Source organism: Pollachius pollachius (genome assembly GCF_949987615.1).
Source record: "Pollachius pollachius genome assembly, chromosome: 11".
Classification (NCBI taxonomy): Eukaryota; Metazoa; Chordata; class Actinopteri; order Gadiformes; family Gadidae; genus Pollachius; species Pollachius pollachius.
This window is the reverse complement of record NC_136944.1, coordinates 605,001-622,500: the sequence shown is the minus strand read 5'-3', so window position 1 is coordinate 622,500 and position 17,500 is coordinate 605,001. Positions and strand designations below refer to the sequence as shown.

Sequence of the window (17,500 nt, the reverse complement as noted above, 5' to 3'; positions counted from 1 at the left end):
TAACTTTTTTAGCCAAAGTGACCGTGTGTGTGTGTGTGTGTGTGTTTGTGTGTGTGTGTATGTGTGTGTGTGTGTCCTACTCCTGAACAGCTCTATGGTTTCACATCATTGTCATTGTGAGCATCGGACTGCTGAGTATTCTCCTCATCTCCCTGCGCTTCAGTGAGTCTAAATCATATCATCCTGAATAGAATTACAATACAGTATAATCATATTAATGACTGTAATAACAGCAATGATAATGATACATATTGTTTTTGTTAGATTCAGTGATAATAATAGGGTTAGCACACATACACCACACGCACACACATAAACACCGCATACACACACGCACACACAATCCACAAACACGTGCACGACCACACACGCACACGGACACACACTGCACACACGGGCACGCTGATGCAGACGTTTCAAGACAAGGGCAGCGCAGAACACCGCATACACACACACCACACACACATGCACACACGCACGCTCACACATGCACGTGCATACACACACTGCACACACGCGGATGCAGATGTTTCAAGACAACGGCAAGATTGAGATAACAGCCCCGCCGTCGACACACTCTCCCACCTGAGCCTTATGTCTATCATAGACACTTTTTTGCAAAACGTTATTTTTCTTTAAACATTATCCAACTCCTGAGCCTCCCGAAATGTCTTGCGATATAGAAATCCCCCCTCCCCCCCTGCCGACTGTTTTAGTTGTTTTATTTTTCTTATGTTTCATGTGTAGGCTATGTGTGACTGTAGGCTACTGCTGCCTGTCTTGGCCAGATCACTTGAAGAGATGTTTAATCTCAATGACGCATTCTTCTGTTAACAAAAAAACCCATCTCCCACGTCAGGTAGCCAATGTACAATCTGCAATCTTGCCCTCACACCCCCCTCCCCCACACAAGCCCGTGCTTTAGTTCACTATAGTTAGGTAGGTTGCTGCCTTAGCTGTTGTTACTTGAACACAATTTTAGTTAAGTTTGTTATTATTATTTTTAGCTAACCAATAGTAGTTGCCGTGCATTTTTTAAGTATCAATGCACTTTGAGCCCTGAATAACAGTAAAAGCTATTGAATGATTGATTCGTATGCATAGTATACTACACTTTCCATTAAACAATTACCCCTGTAACCCAACAGTTAGCTGAACATTATATGGTCCCGTCCTTCCACTCCCTGTTTTCTCACCCTGTTTAAACAAGCAATCAACTGCATTTGTCCCAGTGTTTGTGCTATGGGAAATTAAAGGTCCAATGGAATGCTACTTTGTGGATGCTTTAATATGGATATTAGTAGGCCCCAAACACAGTACTTGAAGACGTTCCCGAAATTCAGCCGTGGTGCAGAATTACAGCCACTACGAGCCAGTCGCACATTGATCTTTCCCCAAATGCACTGTCTCGGTGTCTGTCGCTTTAATGCAAATGAGGAGGAGAGAGGCGGGTCAAGGAGGAGGGTGGGGGTGTGGCCCTGAGCAGCTTGCGGCCACAGTACCATGTGCTCTGTTTACAATGGATGTATCGCAATGGCGAGGCGCACACAGCCTTTGGCCGTGTTCTGTAAATATTCTAGAACACTCCGGGTGCTCCGGCGGGAGTCTTGGAGCTCTATATCTAAATAATATCACATTATACGTAGATATCTAAATCATATAATATATTTTATCAGGGCAAAAAGCTGTGTGAGCCTCCAGACGATATTATGAATCTCAAACGACCGCGTTGGGTTCTCCGACGTCTCTGGTTCTTCCACGTCCACATCAATCTGAAGTAGACTGAACCACGACATGGAGGAGAAAGAGAATGTTGACCGCGGTGGTCTCGCTGCCTCGGCAGCGGTCAGCGCTTAGGCACCACCGCCTCCTGCAGCAACGAGGTGGTGGTCCCTTGGCAGCGGGAAGCGGGGCTCAAGCGGGAGACATTCACGGGCAACAATCCCTTTCTCCTCTATGTCGTGGTTCATGTACTTCAGGGGGAAAAGCCAAAGTTCCTTTCCCCCAATTTCTCTCAACCATGGCTGAGATAACCCCCACTACGAGTCTCGTTGTGAAATACCAGAGACGAGAGTCCGACGTGTTATGCGCCATAACACCAACAGCAGAAGGGTTATCCAAATAACAAGGAAGTGTACAGCACTTGCGTTACAGTCCTGGAGCTCTACATCTAAATAATATCATATAATACATAGAAATCTATATCATATAATACATATTATCATGGCCAAAAGCTGTGTGCGCCTCCAGACGATATTATGAATCACAAACGACTGCGTCGGGTTCTCCAATCTCTGGTTCTTCCACTTCCACGTCAATTTTAAGTAGACTGAACCGTGCGCTGGCGGCTGCCCGCTGCCGGTTGCCCGCCGCCGGGCGGTCGTGCTTTGTGGCGATGGTGCTTTGTGGCGGTGGTGCTTTGTGGCGGTGATGCTATGTGGTGGTGGTTCTATGTGGTGGTGGTGCTATATGGTGGTGGTGCCTCGCGGCAGCGGGCTGCGGGCAGCGGGTCACCGGTGGGAGACAATCCCTTTCTCCTCCATGTCGCAGTTCATGTACTTCAGGGAGTCAAGCCAAAGTTCCTTTCCCCCAATTCCTTCTCAACTATGGCGGAGATAACCCCAGCTACAGTCTCGTTGTGGAAATACCAGAGACGTCAATGAACCAACGTTTTATGCGCCATAACATCAAAGCAGAACGGTTATCGCAACTACAAAGCGCCACACATGTGACGCTCGCATGGTCATAGCTCATTGTCTGATTGGCAGGTCAAATTCTCTGGGCAGGCAAGGCAGAGAAAGGGGAGGTAACTTGGCCCCTTATGACGACATGTGGGGCCACATTCCAAATCAGCACGCCTGAGCTTCCATTTTTTCAAAGGCGAGCAGGATACCTAGTGCTCGTTTTACACCGAACTCAAGTTTTAGCCACTGGGAGACGATAGGCAGGCTAGGGGAACTCATATTAATGTTAGAAAACCTCATAAAGTGAGATTTTCATGCCATGGGACCTTTAAGCAATAAAATACGCTCTCCTTCTCCGGTAACACAGTCGTTCGCGATGCCTTTTTTTTTGCTGTCTGCGGTCAAACCAAAAAAAAATACAGTGTCAGCGGCCGCACTTATCCCGCCTCTTGCGAACTTAGACCGTACGTCATATCCCGCCCCTTGCAAGCCCACCCCCCTTGATTCTACTGATGTCTGAATGACATCGATGTCCGCACATAAAGCATCAAGTGTGAATTACCCTCAGGGTCGAATCTTCTGATATACAAATGTGGCGAACTTAAAATTTTTATGCTTGCTTCATGAAGTAAAGAGAAAATTATTATGCTTGCTTCATTACGTAATAGGTGAACCAATATGTTATTTGTTTTAACATTATAGGAAAAATGTTATTTTATATTGCGCTCAGAAATTTCCACACACCGCACATGCGCACAAACATACACGGAAGCACAGACACACACACGTGCACACTAGAGATGGATTTATTGATTAATTTCCGCGAACCACTTCGCGTGATTCAGTTCGCCAAGGGAAGTCGTTCGCGAATCGTTCGTTCGTTCGTTCGTTCAGTCGAGTTTCCGGTAGCGGTGAATCGAATCATACACGGTTCTCTGAGTCAGTCAGACTCAGCCCCTCGTTCGTTAGTTCGTTCGTTAGAATCATGGAATAAACGGCTCAGACTCAACGCCTCCCTCATTCTCATACGTCAACATTACAACTTTAAACAAACGCAGCGGGATGGGGGGTGTAGTTGATTATTGGATGTTTGACATATCAGCAAAATAATAGACTTGATTTAGCAATGATGGTGGGTGTCCCGGGTGTTTTAGGCTCCCATAAACAGAACCCTGTGCAGCCAAAGACTAAATCTAGCTGCCAAAATTAACACTGCCTTCAAAACGAGAGCTGGTTAATTGTGAAAAATGCATTAAACTGTCATCAGACAACGCAGTTATACGCTATTGTAATGACCTCGCCGGTGACAAACCAGGTCACTGAAATCCCGTAACCAACGGCAGAAAGCCACACTAACAACAACCAGTTACCCGGGCAACCCCCCAACCCGGTCCCTTCAACGTGCAAGCCCCCACCCTCCTGTTCTCCCAAGGCCCTCCCCCAGCTGACCTGATGATTCGCCCCCCACACTGATTGACAAGAAGAACATCCAATGCATGCACAGAGAACAACTGGCATAACGGACAACGAAATACAATGCAACACATAACACACAAACTCTTTAAATGTCCCAGGGTCGCTACAGTATAGACTCTAGAGTTTCTGGTATAAAGGCTGGGACGAATTTCAAATGATAAATATGTACACTTTATGTTGAAAGTATACTGTCGCGATTTCCATTGAAACGAATTGCGCGGTGAGTAGTCTTCACAACGAGAGCTGGTAGGTTGTGAAAAATGTGGTATAAAGGCTGGGACGAATTTCGAATTATAAATATGTACAATGCATCCTTTAAATACGTCCATGCAACAGATGGCCAATGTGAATAATAGATAGCTCGCTCACTAAGCCCATTTGTTTTTTCCCCATTAAACCTGTTGATTTCTGTCTCTCATTGACTAAAATTCAACGAGAGCGTCCTAGACTCAGTCCTAGAACAGCATACGATTGGCTGACTCTCGTGAGTCGTGAAGTCTCTCAGTCGGTCCCTCCTCAACACTCACACAGTGAGTGAACGAACTGTCAGCGAGTCAGCGACTAGTGGGTCTGGGAGGAGTCGACTCTGAGAACGAACGAGGCGAACGAGACGAACTAAGCGAACGAGAGAGAGGAACCAGTTCAGTTCGTTCGTCTTAACGATTCGTTCATTCGAACTGATCGTTCGCGAACGAGTCAACACTAGTGCACACACCGCACGTCAAGACAAAGGCAGCAACACACTCGCCCAGGTAAGAGGTTATGTCTTTAAACATAACGGCTCCGCCATCGACACACGCGCAGGTAAGAACACACACGCACGCGAACACACCGCAGCGACACTCGCCCAGGTAAGACGATATGTTTTTAAACATCTCCCTGCTATATAATAGCAGGCCTGTCGCACAAGTGAAGGAGCGTTCACATCCAACGCGAAGGGGCGACACGGTTCCGTACAACGTCAACGGAGAGACGTAAATCGGGCAATTTTTTTGCTACAGAAAACCCGCGACAAGATTTGATTTAAAGCGCGACACTTTTGCCCGGCACGTGCGAGCGCGTTTACTGGTTTTGCAGCGCGACACTTTCGCTCGCCAGCAAAGACAGCCAATCAGCATTCAACAGCGTGGCCACTGAGGGACGTAACGTAACAGCCAATCAGCGTTCAACAGCGTGGCCACTGAGGGACGTAACGTAACAGCCAATCAGCGTTCAACAGCGTGGCCACTGAGGGACGTAACGTAACAGCCAATCAGCGTTCAACCGGCCAACCATTCCCTGCGGTGCAGTCCGGGTTGAACCGCAGCATGGAGGAGAAAGGGATGGTTGCCGTTTGCCCTCCCGGAGCTCTATAATAGTATATAATATTATATAATTTAATATATAATATCAGGGCCAAAAGCTGTGTGAGCTCCGGATGGCCGTAGCGCGTGGGGATTGGGCTTCGAGGGGTTTGTTTACCGCCGTTGCTATGGTTACCGGTCTTGTGTGTTCCAACGGTTTATTCGCGGTGGTATCTAATAAATCTCTGTCTAATCAATACTTCATCCACTGCCTCTTCCGTGGTCATTACAATATAATGAACCGACCGTCGGGTTCTCCACGTCTCTCCCTCTTCCACAACAGGTGGAGACAGCGGTGGTTATCGGCCGTGGGGGACAATGGACAAAGGATGCTCGGTTCATAACTAAAGAGACAATTATTAGGCTTGCTTCGTTACGTAATAGCTGAACCGAAATGTTATACGTTGTAACATTATAGGCAAAATGTTGTTATATTATGCACTCAGAAATGAAATACAATATCGACTGGGGTTTCCACATTATAGCTATGGGTTTAATTACAACTAGAGGTGCACTGCGCGCGCTCATCCTCTAGTTGTAATAGTAGCAATGATAATGATCATTATTGTTTTTGTTAGAATTTGTGCTACTAAAATGAATAATTGTAACAATAGCAACGATAATGATATTGATGACTGTAGTTATTGCTATTTGAATTAGTATTAATATTATGGACCTTGTGTTTGGTTGGCTGTGGGTCCTGTGATGTTTAGAGACGATGTCGTTCTGTTTTAGAGCTCTTATCTTCTGTATTCCTCTGTCCTGTCCTAGACTCACCGTCACCCTGGAGGGAGGGGAGAGAGCACTTACTGGGTGAACTCGGTGAGGGTTTTATCCAAGTTATTAAATCAACCGCGTCATTAACATTCATTTCAAAAACACCCTCTGCTTTTGTGATTCATATTGTGGTCTACTAAGGTCAGGTTTCTATTGTCGTCTATTAAGGTCATGCTTCTATGTGGTCTGTTAAGGTCAGGTCTCAGGGTTGTGTGTCCGTGACGAAGATCGTAAGATAAGCAGTTCTCTGTTTGTTCAGGATTTTCTTTTACATTCAACAGATGAATTGACACTTGAGGGCTGGATGTTTCACGACAAGAGTTTCTACCTTATTTCTACTACTAAGAAGGGCTGGAGGGCCAGTAGAGAAGACTGTCTGCAGAGGAAGGCAGACCTGGTGGTCATCAACAGCAGAGAAGAACTGGTGTGTGTGTGTGTGTGTGTGTGTGTGTGTGTGGGGGGGGGTGTGGGGGTGTGTGTGTGTGTGTGTGGGAGAGACATATTGTTTGTGTGAGTAAGTAAGAGAGAGAGAGGTAGAGAGAGAGATTGTGTGTGTGTGTGTGTGTCTGGCGTGTGCGTGTATGTGTGTGTGTGTACTTTGTGGCCATGACAACAGATGCTTTTACCTTTAGAACCAGGTTTTCAGGTTTGTCAGCAGATTGATGGGTCCTTCCTGGATTGGACTGAGTGATCGAGAGACAGAGGGGACCTTCAAGTGGGTGGATGGTACCCCCATGACCTCAAGGTAAGGCTGAAGACTCTATTCAGCAGCATCTCTTCTCTGAGAGTGACAGAGTGACCTCCTCTGTCTCCTCCTCGTGGTTCTCAGTTGGAGACACGTCAAACCACGCGATGACGGCGGAGCAAGAGACTGTGTCGTGGCAGGGGAGGACGGCTGGTCTGAAGAACCGTGTTACACACTGCACCATTGGATCTGTGAGAAGAGCGTAGACCTGGATCATCTGGAGGCTGAGCTGAACAAAGAGGGTCCGCAGACTTTGTTTGTGTTCATGAGTGGAGAACGGTTCCTCCTTTCTGTTCTCTGTGCCGTAGATACAGTAAATACACTCTTTAAGAGTTGAAAGGTTGTTGGATGTGTTTAGGTCTACTAAGGTAAGGTTTCTATTGTGGTCTACTGAGGTCAGGTTTCTATTGTGGTCTACTGAGGTCATTTTTCTATTGTGGTCTACTGAGGTCATGTTTCTATTGTGGTCTACTGAGGTCATGTTTCTATTGTGGTCTACTGAGGTCATGTTTCTATTGTGGTCTACCAAGGTCAGGTTTCTATTGTGGTCTACTGAGGCCATGTTTCTATCGTGGTCTATTGAGGCCAGGTTTCTATTGTGGTCTATTGAGGTCAGGTTTCTATTGTGGTCGACTGAGGTCAGGTTTCTATCGTGGTCTATTGAGGTCAGGTTTCTATTGCGGTCTATTGAGGTCAGGTTTCTATCGTGGTCTACTAAGGTCAGGTTTCTATCGTGGTCTACCAAAGTCATGTTTCTATTGTTGTCTACTAAGGTCAGGTTTCTATTGTGGTCTACTAAGGTCAGGTTTCTATCGTGGTCTATTTACGTCATGTTTCTATTGTGGTCTATTGAGTTCAGGTTTCTATTGTGGTCTACTGAGGTCATGTTTCTATTGTGGTCTACTAAGGTCTGGTTTCTATCGTGGTCTATTGAGGTCAGGTTACTATTGTGGTCTATTGAGGTCATGTTTCTATTGTGGTCTATTGAGGTCAGGTTTCTATTGTGGTCTACTAAGGTAAGGTTTCTATCGTGGTCTACTAAGGTCATGTTTCTATTGCGGTCTCCTCAGGTCAGGTCACAAGGGTCAACCCTTTCTGGGTTCACTTGCACTAGTTTCTCTTTGAGCTGCTCAAAGTTTCTCTTTGAGCGGTTTTGCGTTCTTCTCTGCAAGCTCCGCCCCCGCCTCGTTAATCTCTGCGCTGGAGTGACTTCCCCTCCCTGGGAGATCTTTGTAGACACTGCTGTGATATTCAATCATGTATGAAGAGGCAGGCGAGAATACTGGGGGTGAATCCCCTGGGTCGCCCTCTAGTGGACAGGTGTTAGGACAGAGTGAAGGGAGTGTCTGACGCTGCATCTCTAGATCCGTGTTGTAAACGTTCACTCCTCTCCTCCTGCTTTCTTCAGGTTCAGTGATGCCCACGGAGGAGGAGGCCCCCAGCATCACAGAGTTCCACTCCTCTACCCACGTGTTGCCCGTGGGCCAAACGGCCCGCTATACCTGCCACGCCAGAGGCACGCCCGAGCCCACAGTAGAGTGGCTCCACAACGGCAGGCCCCTGGAGAGGGACGGCACAGACGACCAATCAGAGGCCTGGGTGGAGAGGGGCTTCCTCATCGTCAGAGGGGTGGGGTATGGCATGAACACGGTCTGCTGCATGGCGAGCAACAGCGCTGGCACGGCCAATCACAGCGCTCAACTGCTTGTCTTTGGTAAGTCCTGGATCCAAAGAGAGGTGTTTGTTGATGATGTATTCATAATGTTGTTGATGATGTATTCATAACACTGTTGTTGATATATTCATAACACTGTTGTTGATGTATTCATAACACTGTTGTTGATATATTCATAACACTGTTGTTGATATATTCATAACACTGTTGTTGATATATTCATAACACTGTTGTTGATGTATTCATAACGTTGTTGTTGATGTATTCATAACACTGTTGTTGATGTATTCATAACACTGTTGTTGATGTATTCATAACACTGTTGTTGATATATTCAAAACACTGTTGTTGATGTTTTCATAACACTGTTGTTGATGTATTCATAACACTGTTGTTGATGTATTCATAACACTGTTGTTGATGTATTCATAACACTGTTGTTGATGTATTCATAACACTGTTGTTGATGTATTCATAACACTGTTGTTGATGTATTCATAGCACGCAACCTCGCACGCACCCACACACGCACGGACGCACGCATGCACACACACACACACACACACAGACACACACACACAAACACACACATATACACACAGTCAGACAAACACAAACACACACACACACACACAGATACAAACTATACTGTATATATATAGTGTGTATTTATACTATGTGTACTTATGCACACATGAATAAATACATGCCTGATGTATGAACCAGTTCTATGGTTCATCAGTCCATCTCCAGCCTGTCTGTGTGTGTATGATGATATAGATATGAATCCTAGCCAAGTGCCCCCAGTGATGTGTATATGTATGTGTAGGTGAGCAGGTGTATGTCTGAGTAGATGTCTATAATAAATGAACCAGTTCTATGGTTCATCAGTCCATCTCCAGCCTGTATGTGAGCTCAGCTCTTTCAGTCTGTTCTTTACACATGTGTCCCTTTGAAGGTTGAGGGCCATGTATGTGTATTGGGAAATCCAAAAGTGGAATATCTTGGAAGATGTTACAAATATTGTTTAGATATTTCATGGGTGTAATCAACTCATCATACTGAACATTTTGATGTATGATATGTTAATGTGAAGTAAATACTGAGGGAGTAAATGCACTTTATACATTTGTCCTCGTTTCAATGTTTTGATTGGGACAGCCACTCACACACACATGGGATTTCCAATCAACTTTAACTTTAATTATCTTAAACACAATATGTCCTATTGCTTAGAAAATATACAGCACATGATTCCAATATAGTACCTATCATATATTTTTTTTGTCTTTCTATGTTAATGTTTGAAGAAGAGAGAGCGATCACAAAAAGAGTCTGAAAGAGAATAAAGAGAAGAAGAGCGCAGGAGAACAGTACTAGTGATGATGATGATGATGATGATGATGAGGATGAAGAGCGGTTCAGCAGCTCATCATGTCTGGTTCTCCCTCAGATGCCTGTGAACTCACACTGGACCCCAACACGGCCCACAGACTCCTCTCTCTGTCTGAGGACAACAGGAAGGTGACGTGGGTTGGAGAGGACCAGCCGTATCCGGATCACCCAGAGAGATTTGACTCCTGGCCCCAGGTGTTGGGTAGAGAGGCTCTGACCGGCCGCTGTTACTGGGAGGTAGAGAGGGAAGGACGTGTTGTTATAGGAGTGGCATACAGAGGAATCACAAGGAGAGGACGGGGTGATGACAGCCTGCTTGGAGCGAACAACAAGTCCTGGAGTCTTGATTGTTATGATGATGGTTACTATGCCCAGTACAACGGTACAGATACAGTCCTCCCTCTCCCCCCCGCTGGCTCCACCAGAGTAGGAGTGTATCTGGACCGGTCTGCTGGCTCTCTGTCCTTCTACAGAGTGTCCCCAGGTGGAGGAGGGTCCTCAGACACACTGACACACCTCCACACCTTCTGGTCCTCCTTCACCCAGGAGGACCTCCTCCCTGGGGTGGGGGTATGGGGGGGGGGACCCCAGAGGGAGAGGAGAGGGGGAGCTCAGCGACTCTGTGTCGGTTGTAGAAAAAAAAAACGGGCGCGGAGGAGGAGGACCGTCAGCTGCAGTGCTGCAACACACACACACACACACAAACACACACACACACACACACACACACACACACACACTGAGAGGACTGATGACTCAGTGTCTCTGTGGCAGTTATAGTCTCTCTCTCCCTCTCTCTCTCTCTCTCTCCCTTTCTCTATTTCTCTCTGTCTCTCTCTCTATTTTTTTCTCTCTCTCTCTCTCTCTCTCTCTCTCTATTTTTTTCTCTCTCTCTATCTATTTTTCTTTCCCTCTCTCTCTCCCTCTCTCTCTTTTTCTTTCTCTCTCTCTTTCTTTCTCTCCCTCCCTCTCTCTCTCTTTCTTTCTCTCTCTCTCTCCCTCTCTCCCTCTCTTTTTCTTTCCCTCTCTCTCCCTCTCTCTCTCTTTTTCTTTCCCCCTCTCTCTCTCTCTCTCTCTCTCTCTCTCTCTCTCTCTTTTTCTTTCCCTCTCTCTCCCTCTTCTAGACAGTATAGTATGATAAACCATGAAAAGACTTTTAAGATCTCCCATAGTTAGAGAAGCACATTTATTATTTGAAATGTATATAAAATACCTATTGATGGTAAATGTTTGCATATTTTCAGACGTCACCAGTTTTGGTCTTAAGGGCTCTGATATCATTTTTGTTATAACCCTGATTTACGACCTGATTTAAAGCAGATTTTATATTTTATTAATAATAACCAAGAGGTCTATGGGATAATGTTGCATGTTGTAAATTACTTTAAACTGAATCTTGATTTTTTGTGTTCTGATGTGAACCAAGCGTCCGCAGAACATGCTCAGTTATTAAAGATATGTGCACACCTGTTGATGATTTGTAAAGTCTGCTGCTTCTATTGTTTTAGTCCTCCTGTTTATTGTGTACAAGTAAAGGGACTATTTTTCTGTTGTATTTGTTAATGAAGCATAATTGCAATAAACAACTTGGTGGATCCAACTGAATGTTCTCCTGTGTTCAGCCGATGATTTCTTGTTTTTTTAGTGAATAATGCTTCAATAAGTGCCTTAAGAAAAATAATACATAAATTATGGCTGTCAAATTAACGCGTTAATTCCGATTAATTAATCACAGAAAATGACGCGTTAAAAAAAATTAACGCAGATTAATCGCACTTCTATAGTGCCCTTTGACCCGGTGCGTCATATGGGTTGAAACAAAATGGAGGCAGACGAGAAAACGCTGCTCGGCCCCGTGCACGGAAAGTTAAAGTTTAAACTCCCAGACGGAACTGTAGTTAGGAACACCGTTATCTGCAATCTCTGTAGTAAGGAATTTTCCTATCACCGGAGTTCTTCAACCCTTAAATATCACCTCAACGCAAAACGTTTGGTAGCAAGCTGGCAGGTACGAGCTGCCACCGCCCCTGAAGCTGGCGCTAGCAGCCAGCCTCGTCAAGCCACACTCGACTGAGATGCATTGAATCCTGAGTGAGATGGAAATGTTATTCATTTGATCTTAACATGCACCGTATGTTAATGAAAGACACTCATCTGCCGTAATTTACTTGAATTAAATTAATTTTGAAATACCGTCTCGGAAAAATGTAAGTATGAGATTAATTTAGATTAATGAATCACAGAGCCTGTAATTAATTAGATTATGTTTTTTAATCGCTTGACAGACCTAATATTAATCAGAAATTATAAATAAAACCACAAATGTTTTTCCTCCCTGGGTTTTGGTTGGGGGGGTTCTCAGTGTCTCTGTGTCGGATGTGGAAAGAAACCACAGACAGACGGACGGACACTCTGTCTCTCTTTCTCTCCCCGTCTCCCTCTCCCCCCCGTCTCCCTCCCCCCCGTCTCCCTCTCCCTCTCCCCCCCGTCGCCCTCCCCCCCGTCTCCCTCTCCCCCCCGTCTCCCTCTCCCCCCCGTCTCCCTCTCCCTCTCCCCCCCGTCTCCCTCCCCCCCCGTCTCCCTCTCCCCCCGTCTCCCTCCCCCCCGTCTCCCTCTCCCCCCCGTCTCCCTCTCCCCCCCCGTCTCCCTCTCCCCCCCGTCTCCCTCTCCCCCCCGTCTCCCTCCCCCCCGTCTCCCTCTCCCCCCCGTCTCCCTCTCCCCCCCGTCTCCCTCTCCCCCCCCGTCTCCCTCCCCGCCGTCTCCCTCTCCCCCCCGTCTCCCTCTCCCTCTCCCTGTCTCCCTCACCCCCCGTCTCCCTCTCCCCCCCGTCTCCCTCTCCCCCCCGTCTCCCTCCCCCCCGTCTCCCTCCCCCCCGTCTCCCTCTCCCCCCCGTCTCCCTCTCCCCCCCGTCTCCTTCCCCCCCCGTCTCCCTCTCCTCCCCCCCCTCTCCCTCTCCCCCCCGTCTCCCTCCCCCCCGTCTCCCTCTCCCCCCCGTCTCCCTCTCCCCCCCGTCTCCCTCTCCCCCCCCCGTCTCCCTCTCCCCCCCGTCTCCCTCTCCCCCCCGTCTCCCTCCCCCCCGTCTCCCTCTCCCCCCCCATCTCCCTCTCCCCCCCGTCTCCCTCTCCCCCCCGTCTCCCTCCCCCCCGTCTCCCTCTCCCCCCCCATCTCCCTCTCCCCCCTGTCTCCCTCTCCCCCCCCGTCTCCCTCCCCGCCGTCTCCCTCTCCCCCCCCCGTCTCCCTCTCCCCCCGTCTCCCTCCCCCCCGGCTCCCTCTCCCCCCCCGTCTCCCTCTCCCCCCCGTCTCCCTCTCCCCCCGTCTCCCTCTCCCTCTCCCCCCCGTCTCCCTCTCCCCCCCCCGTCTCCCTCTCCCCCCCGTCTCCCTCCCCCCCATCTCCCTCTCCTCCCCCCCCTCTCCCTCTCCCCCCCGTCTCCCTCCCCCCCGTCTCCCTCTCCCGCCCCGTCTCCCTCTCCCCCCCCTGTCTCCCTCTCCCCCCCGTCTCCCTCTCCCCCCCTGTCTCCCTCCCCCCCGTCTCCCTCTCCCCCCCGTCTCCCTCTCCCCCCCTGTCTCCCTCCCGCCCCGTCTCTCTCTCCCCCCCGTCTCCCCCCCCCGTCTCCCTCAATCTGTCAATCTGGAGCTTCACTAATCGACCTATTGATCCTACACTAACAACACAAGCTTGGCTATAATGTGTGATTCAAACACATTGAAATTGTGTGTATAAACTTTTCGGATGCACATTTAACAGGCTTCACTGAATCTTCTCTTCACTTTATCCAAGACTTCATGTTTTATCTGACGCCACCACTGGAAGTCTGTCTTAGAGGGCTTGGAAGGTCAGGAAAAACAAAGGAAAAGTCACTAATCACTCATCACCTTTTCAGGGGAGTTCCAATGTACCAGAGCGATGCTGTTTAGGGGTTTTAACTGAAGCTTGTAGATGAAAACGTCCTGAAACTAAAGGCGTTGGGTATGTTTGGTGTAATGAGCTCACAGGAGTCCCAGCGTTCTTCTCTCAGCGCTTTATTAAAACATTCCTGGACACGACGCTCGGTGATCATGAGTGATGTGATGATGAGAGTTGATCAGGAGCCCGTCCTCTGGCCGGGTCACAAGGGGCTCCAGGGGGGAGGTCAGAGGTCAGAGCCCGTCCTCTGGCCGGGTCACTTGGGGCTCCAGGTCGGAGGTCAGAGGTCAGAGCCCGTCCTCTGGCCAGGTCACATGGGGCTCCAGGTTGGAGGTCAGAGGTCAGAGCCCGTCCTCTGGCCGGGTCACATGGGGCTCCAGGTCGGAGGTCAGAGGTCAGAGCCTGTCCTCTGGCCGGGTCACATGAGGCTCCAGGTGGGAGGTCAGAGGTCAGAGCCCGTCCTCTGGCCGGGTCACATGGGGCTCCAGGTGGGAGGTCAGAGGTCAGAGCCCATCCTCTGGCCGGGTCACATGGGGCTCCAGGTGAGAGGTCAGGGCCCGTCCTCTGGCCGGGTCACATGGGGCTCTAGGTGGGAGGTCAGAGGTCAGAACATGTCCTTCCTGTATCTGTGGATCAGCTCTGAGACGTCCTCCTTATACACCTTCACCCAGCCGTCCGCCTTCATGTGGTACAGTACACACACACACACACACACACACACACACACACACACACACATACACACACACACACATACACACACACACACGCACACACACACACACAAATACACACACACGGGCGGGATCTGAAGACCGCACAAACATGCATATAAATAAAAAAAAAATATATATATATATATTTATATACACATATATAAACATATGTGTAGAGAGAGAGACACACACAAACACATTTATCCACGCATACAGACTCATCCATACACATTCTCTCATAAATAGTAAATCTTGCACATGAATACAAAATATAGGAATAAAAAGGAGCACACTGTCATGATCCGCCCCTGGTTTTCCCATTCACCTGCCTGCCACTCTGATCACTCCCAATTAACCCAGCCACCTTCACCTGTGTTTCCCCTATATCAGTCCTTTCCTCCCAAACATTCCCTGCCAGATTGTCTCTTGTGTTTCACAGTGCTTTCCCGCGATTCGAATCCTGACCTACCACCTATCCTGCCTGCTCCTGATCCCCGCCTGTCTGACTATCCTGCCTGCTCCTGATCCCCGCCTGTCTGACTATTCTGCCGGTTCCTGATCCCCGCCTGTCCGACTACCCTGCCTGCTCTCTGATCCTCGCCTGTCTGACTATCCTGCCTGCCGATCCTGAATCCGAATAAACGATTGACACTGTTCCACGCTCTTCGCCCGTCTGTGCACTTGGGTTCAGCCAAACGCTCACGTTACACACACTGCAATCTGAGGAATTCATGGGTGAAAAATACAGGAACCCCTTTAATGTAACAATTTACAAATATACATATCTATAAAAACATGGTAAAAGCATGCAAGAAGTATTAAAAACACACAGGGAAAAATAAGTGCTCATTCACACATTCAAAAACCATTCACACATTCATACCATCCTTTCACATAAAAGAAGCCTCCATTGTAATAAATGGGGGAGTGAAAGAGGTGGAAGGCCTCAGTTAAATAATGAAGCAAAGGAAGCACACAGTAAAGATAAAAACCTGCAACATATTAAAACACACAGTGGACCCGACGCCATGCAGGGAACCCCCAAGGAGGAGTCCCAGGACCCCCCAGCGCCCCCAGCAGCGTCCCAGCGCGGCCCCTACTCCCTGATGTTCAGGCCCAAGGGGGGAAGGGTCCTAAGCTTGGCTATCCACCTATGCTCCGCCGCCTTCCTCTGTCTGTCCCACCAGCACGCCTTCATCTCCAGCCCGGTGACGAATAGTGAGGTGATGGGGTGTGTTTGGAAGTGTTGGACCGTTTGAGTGTTGAGTGTGCCTATGTGTATAGTATATAAGTGCTGTTTAAGTCTGGTGAGTATCCTGGGCTTTGTTTCGCCGACATAAATGATGTGGCATTCGGAGCATGTGATGGCGTAGATGATGTTTTTGTCCTGCATGGTGAGTTTTTGTGTAATAGGGCTGGAGGTGGAGGCGTGCTGGTTCCTGATGACCGCCAGCTGCTGAAAATGGCCTCGGTGTTCAGAGGGGGCTCGCACCAGGACATCTTGTATGTTCCGTTTTTTTAAGTAGGCCAATATTATTTTATGGTTTTGGAGTGTGGGGTTGTTGTGTTGTGCGTGTGTGAATGCGTGTTTCAGTTTGGAGTGTGTGTAATGTTTGGTGTCAATGTGCTGATGAGGGGTATGATGTGTGTGTGTGGCTGCCCCCCCCCCGATCGTGTCCGCTCCTGATGTCAGGGGTCCCCTCAGGGAACCTGTTGGGGAAGACCACCTGACTCAGGGATCCAGGCCCTCCTAGTGGGGCCCCCCCCTCAGCCGGCCTGTGGACGGGGGCGGACCCTAAGTCGGCCCCTCCAGTGTGGGAGGGGAGCCGGTTAAGGTGAGGCGTAGAGGAGGGAAGCTGGTTAGGGTTAGGGAGGTGGTGGGGGTCCGCAGTGGAGGCTCCAGGCGGGTTAAGGTGAGACGGAGTGGGTGACGAGGGGTTAAGGTGAGACGGAGTGGGTGACGAGGGGTTAAGGTGAGACGGAGTGGGTGACGAGGGGTTAAGGTGAGACGGAGTGGGTGACGAGGGGTTAAGGTGAGACGGAGTGGGTGACGAGGGGTTAAGGTGAGACGGAGTGGGTGACCAGGGGTTAAGGTGAGACGGAGTGGGTGACGAGGGGTTAAGGTGAGACCTGGTGAGGGAGAGCTGGCGAGGAGGGAACGTTGTGGAAAAATGGCTAGGGTGAGACGGGATGGGATTGGGGGGGGGGAGGAGGAGGAGATGAGGAGGAGACGCATGGAGGGACGGTTGGTTAAGGTTAGGGCAGGGGGAGGAGGGGTTAAGGTTAGGGCGGGGGGGGGGGGGGGGGGGGGCAAGTCCCACACGCTGGCAGAGCCCACGGACGAAGACCCAGACGGGGAGGCCCGCCGGCCGAGCTCCGCCAAAGCGCCGGACAAGATGGAGCGCAGGAACCCCTGGTGTACCCCCCGCCCCTCAGGACCCTGAAGAGGGTCCCGGTCGCCCTCCGCTTGTCCGTCTCGTCCGGGCAAATGTTGCCCCCTTGACCTAGGGGTAGCCAAGAGGGTATGTTGGCACAAATCCCGTGGTCTATTGTTTAACAAAAAAGAGACACAAAACAAAGCTTCCATTAGTCTTGCTCGCAGGATTTATTCTGCGGTAACGTGTCCCTGTGGTGATAATGATCCCCTGGGCGCCGTGCGCCATCTAGTGGCTCGGTGAGTCATTGTAGCGAAAGCCGACATTATACAATTTGATTATTAGATTATTATAGTCAAAAACCAAAAAATAAAAGGGTGTCTACTTTTATATTTTTACTAATGTCCCAA

The 17,500-nt window shown here is 48.9% G+C and overlaps 2 protein-coding genes across 5 annotated transcripts in view; both read left to right on the top strand.

Annotated features, from left to right (window-relative positions):
* LOC307082435 (NACHT, LRR and PYD domains-containing protein 3-like) overlaps positions 1-17,500 on the top strand; it is a 262,495-nt gene that overhangs the window by 214,644 nt on the left and 30,351 nt on the right. The gene's annotated exons all lie outside the window — the stretch shown is intronic.
* LOC307083201 (uncharacterized protein) overlaps positions 1-17,500 on the top strand; it is a gene marked incomplete at its 3' end in the record, with an annotated part of 27,528 nt that overhangs the window by 1,306 nt on the left and 8,722 nt on the right. Inside the window, exons 3-9 of the mRNA XM_079747035.1 lie at positions 91-162; positions 6,275-6,325; positions 6,562-6,704; positions 6,913-7,025; positions 7,110-7,267; positions 8,434-8,739; positions 10,154-10,665. Coding sequence (XP_079603161.1) covers positions 91-162; positions 6,275-6,325; positions 6,562-6,704; positions 6,913-7,025; positions 7,110-7,267; positions 8,434-8,739; positions 10,154-10,665 — 1,355 coding nt within the window. The remainder of the gene's footprint in view (positions 1-90; positions 163-6,274; positions 6,326-6,561; positions 6,705-6,912; positions 7,026-7,109; positions 7,268-8,433; positions 8,740-10,153; positions 10,666-17,500) is intronic.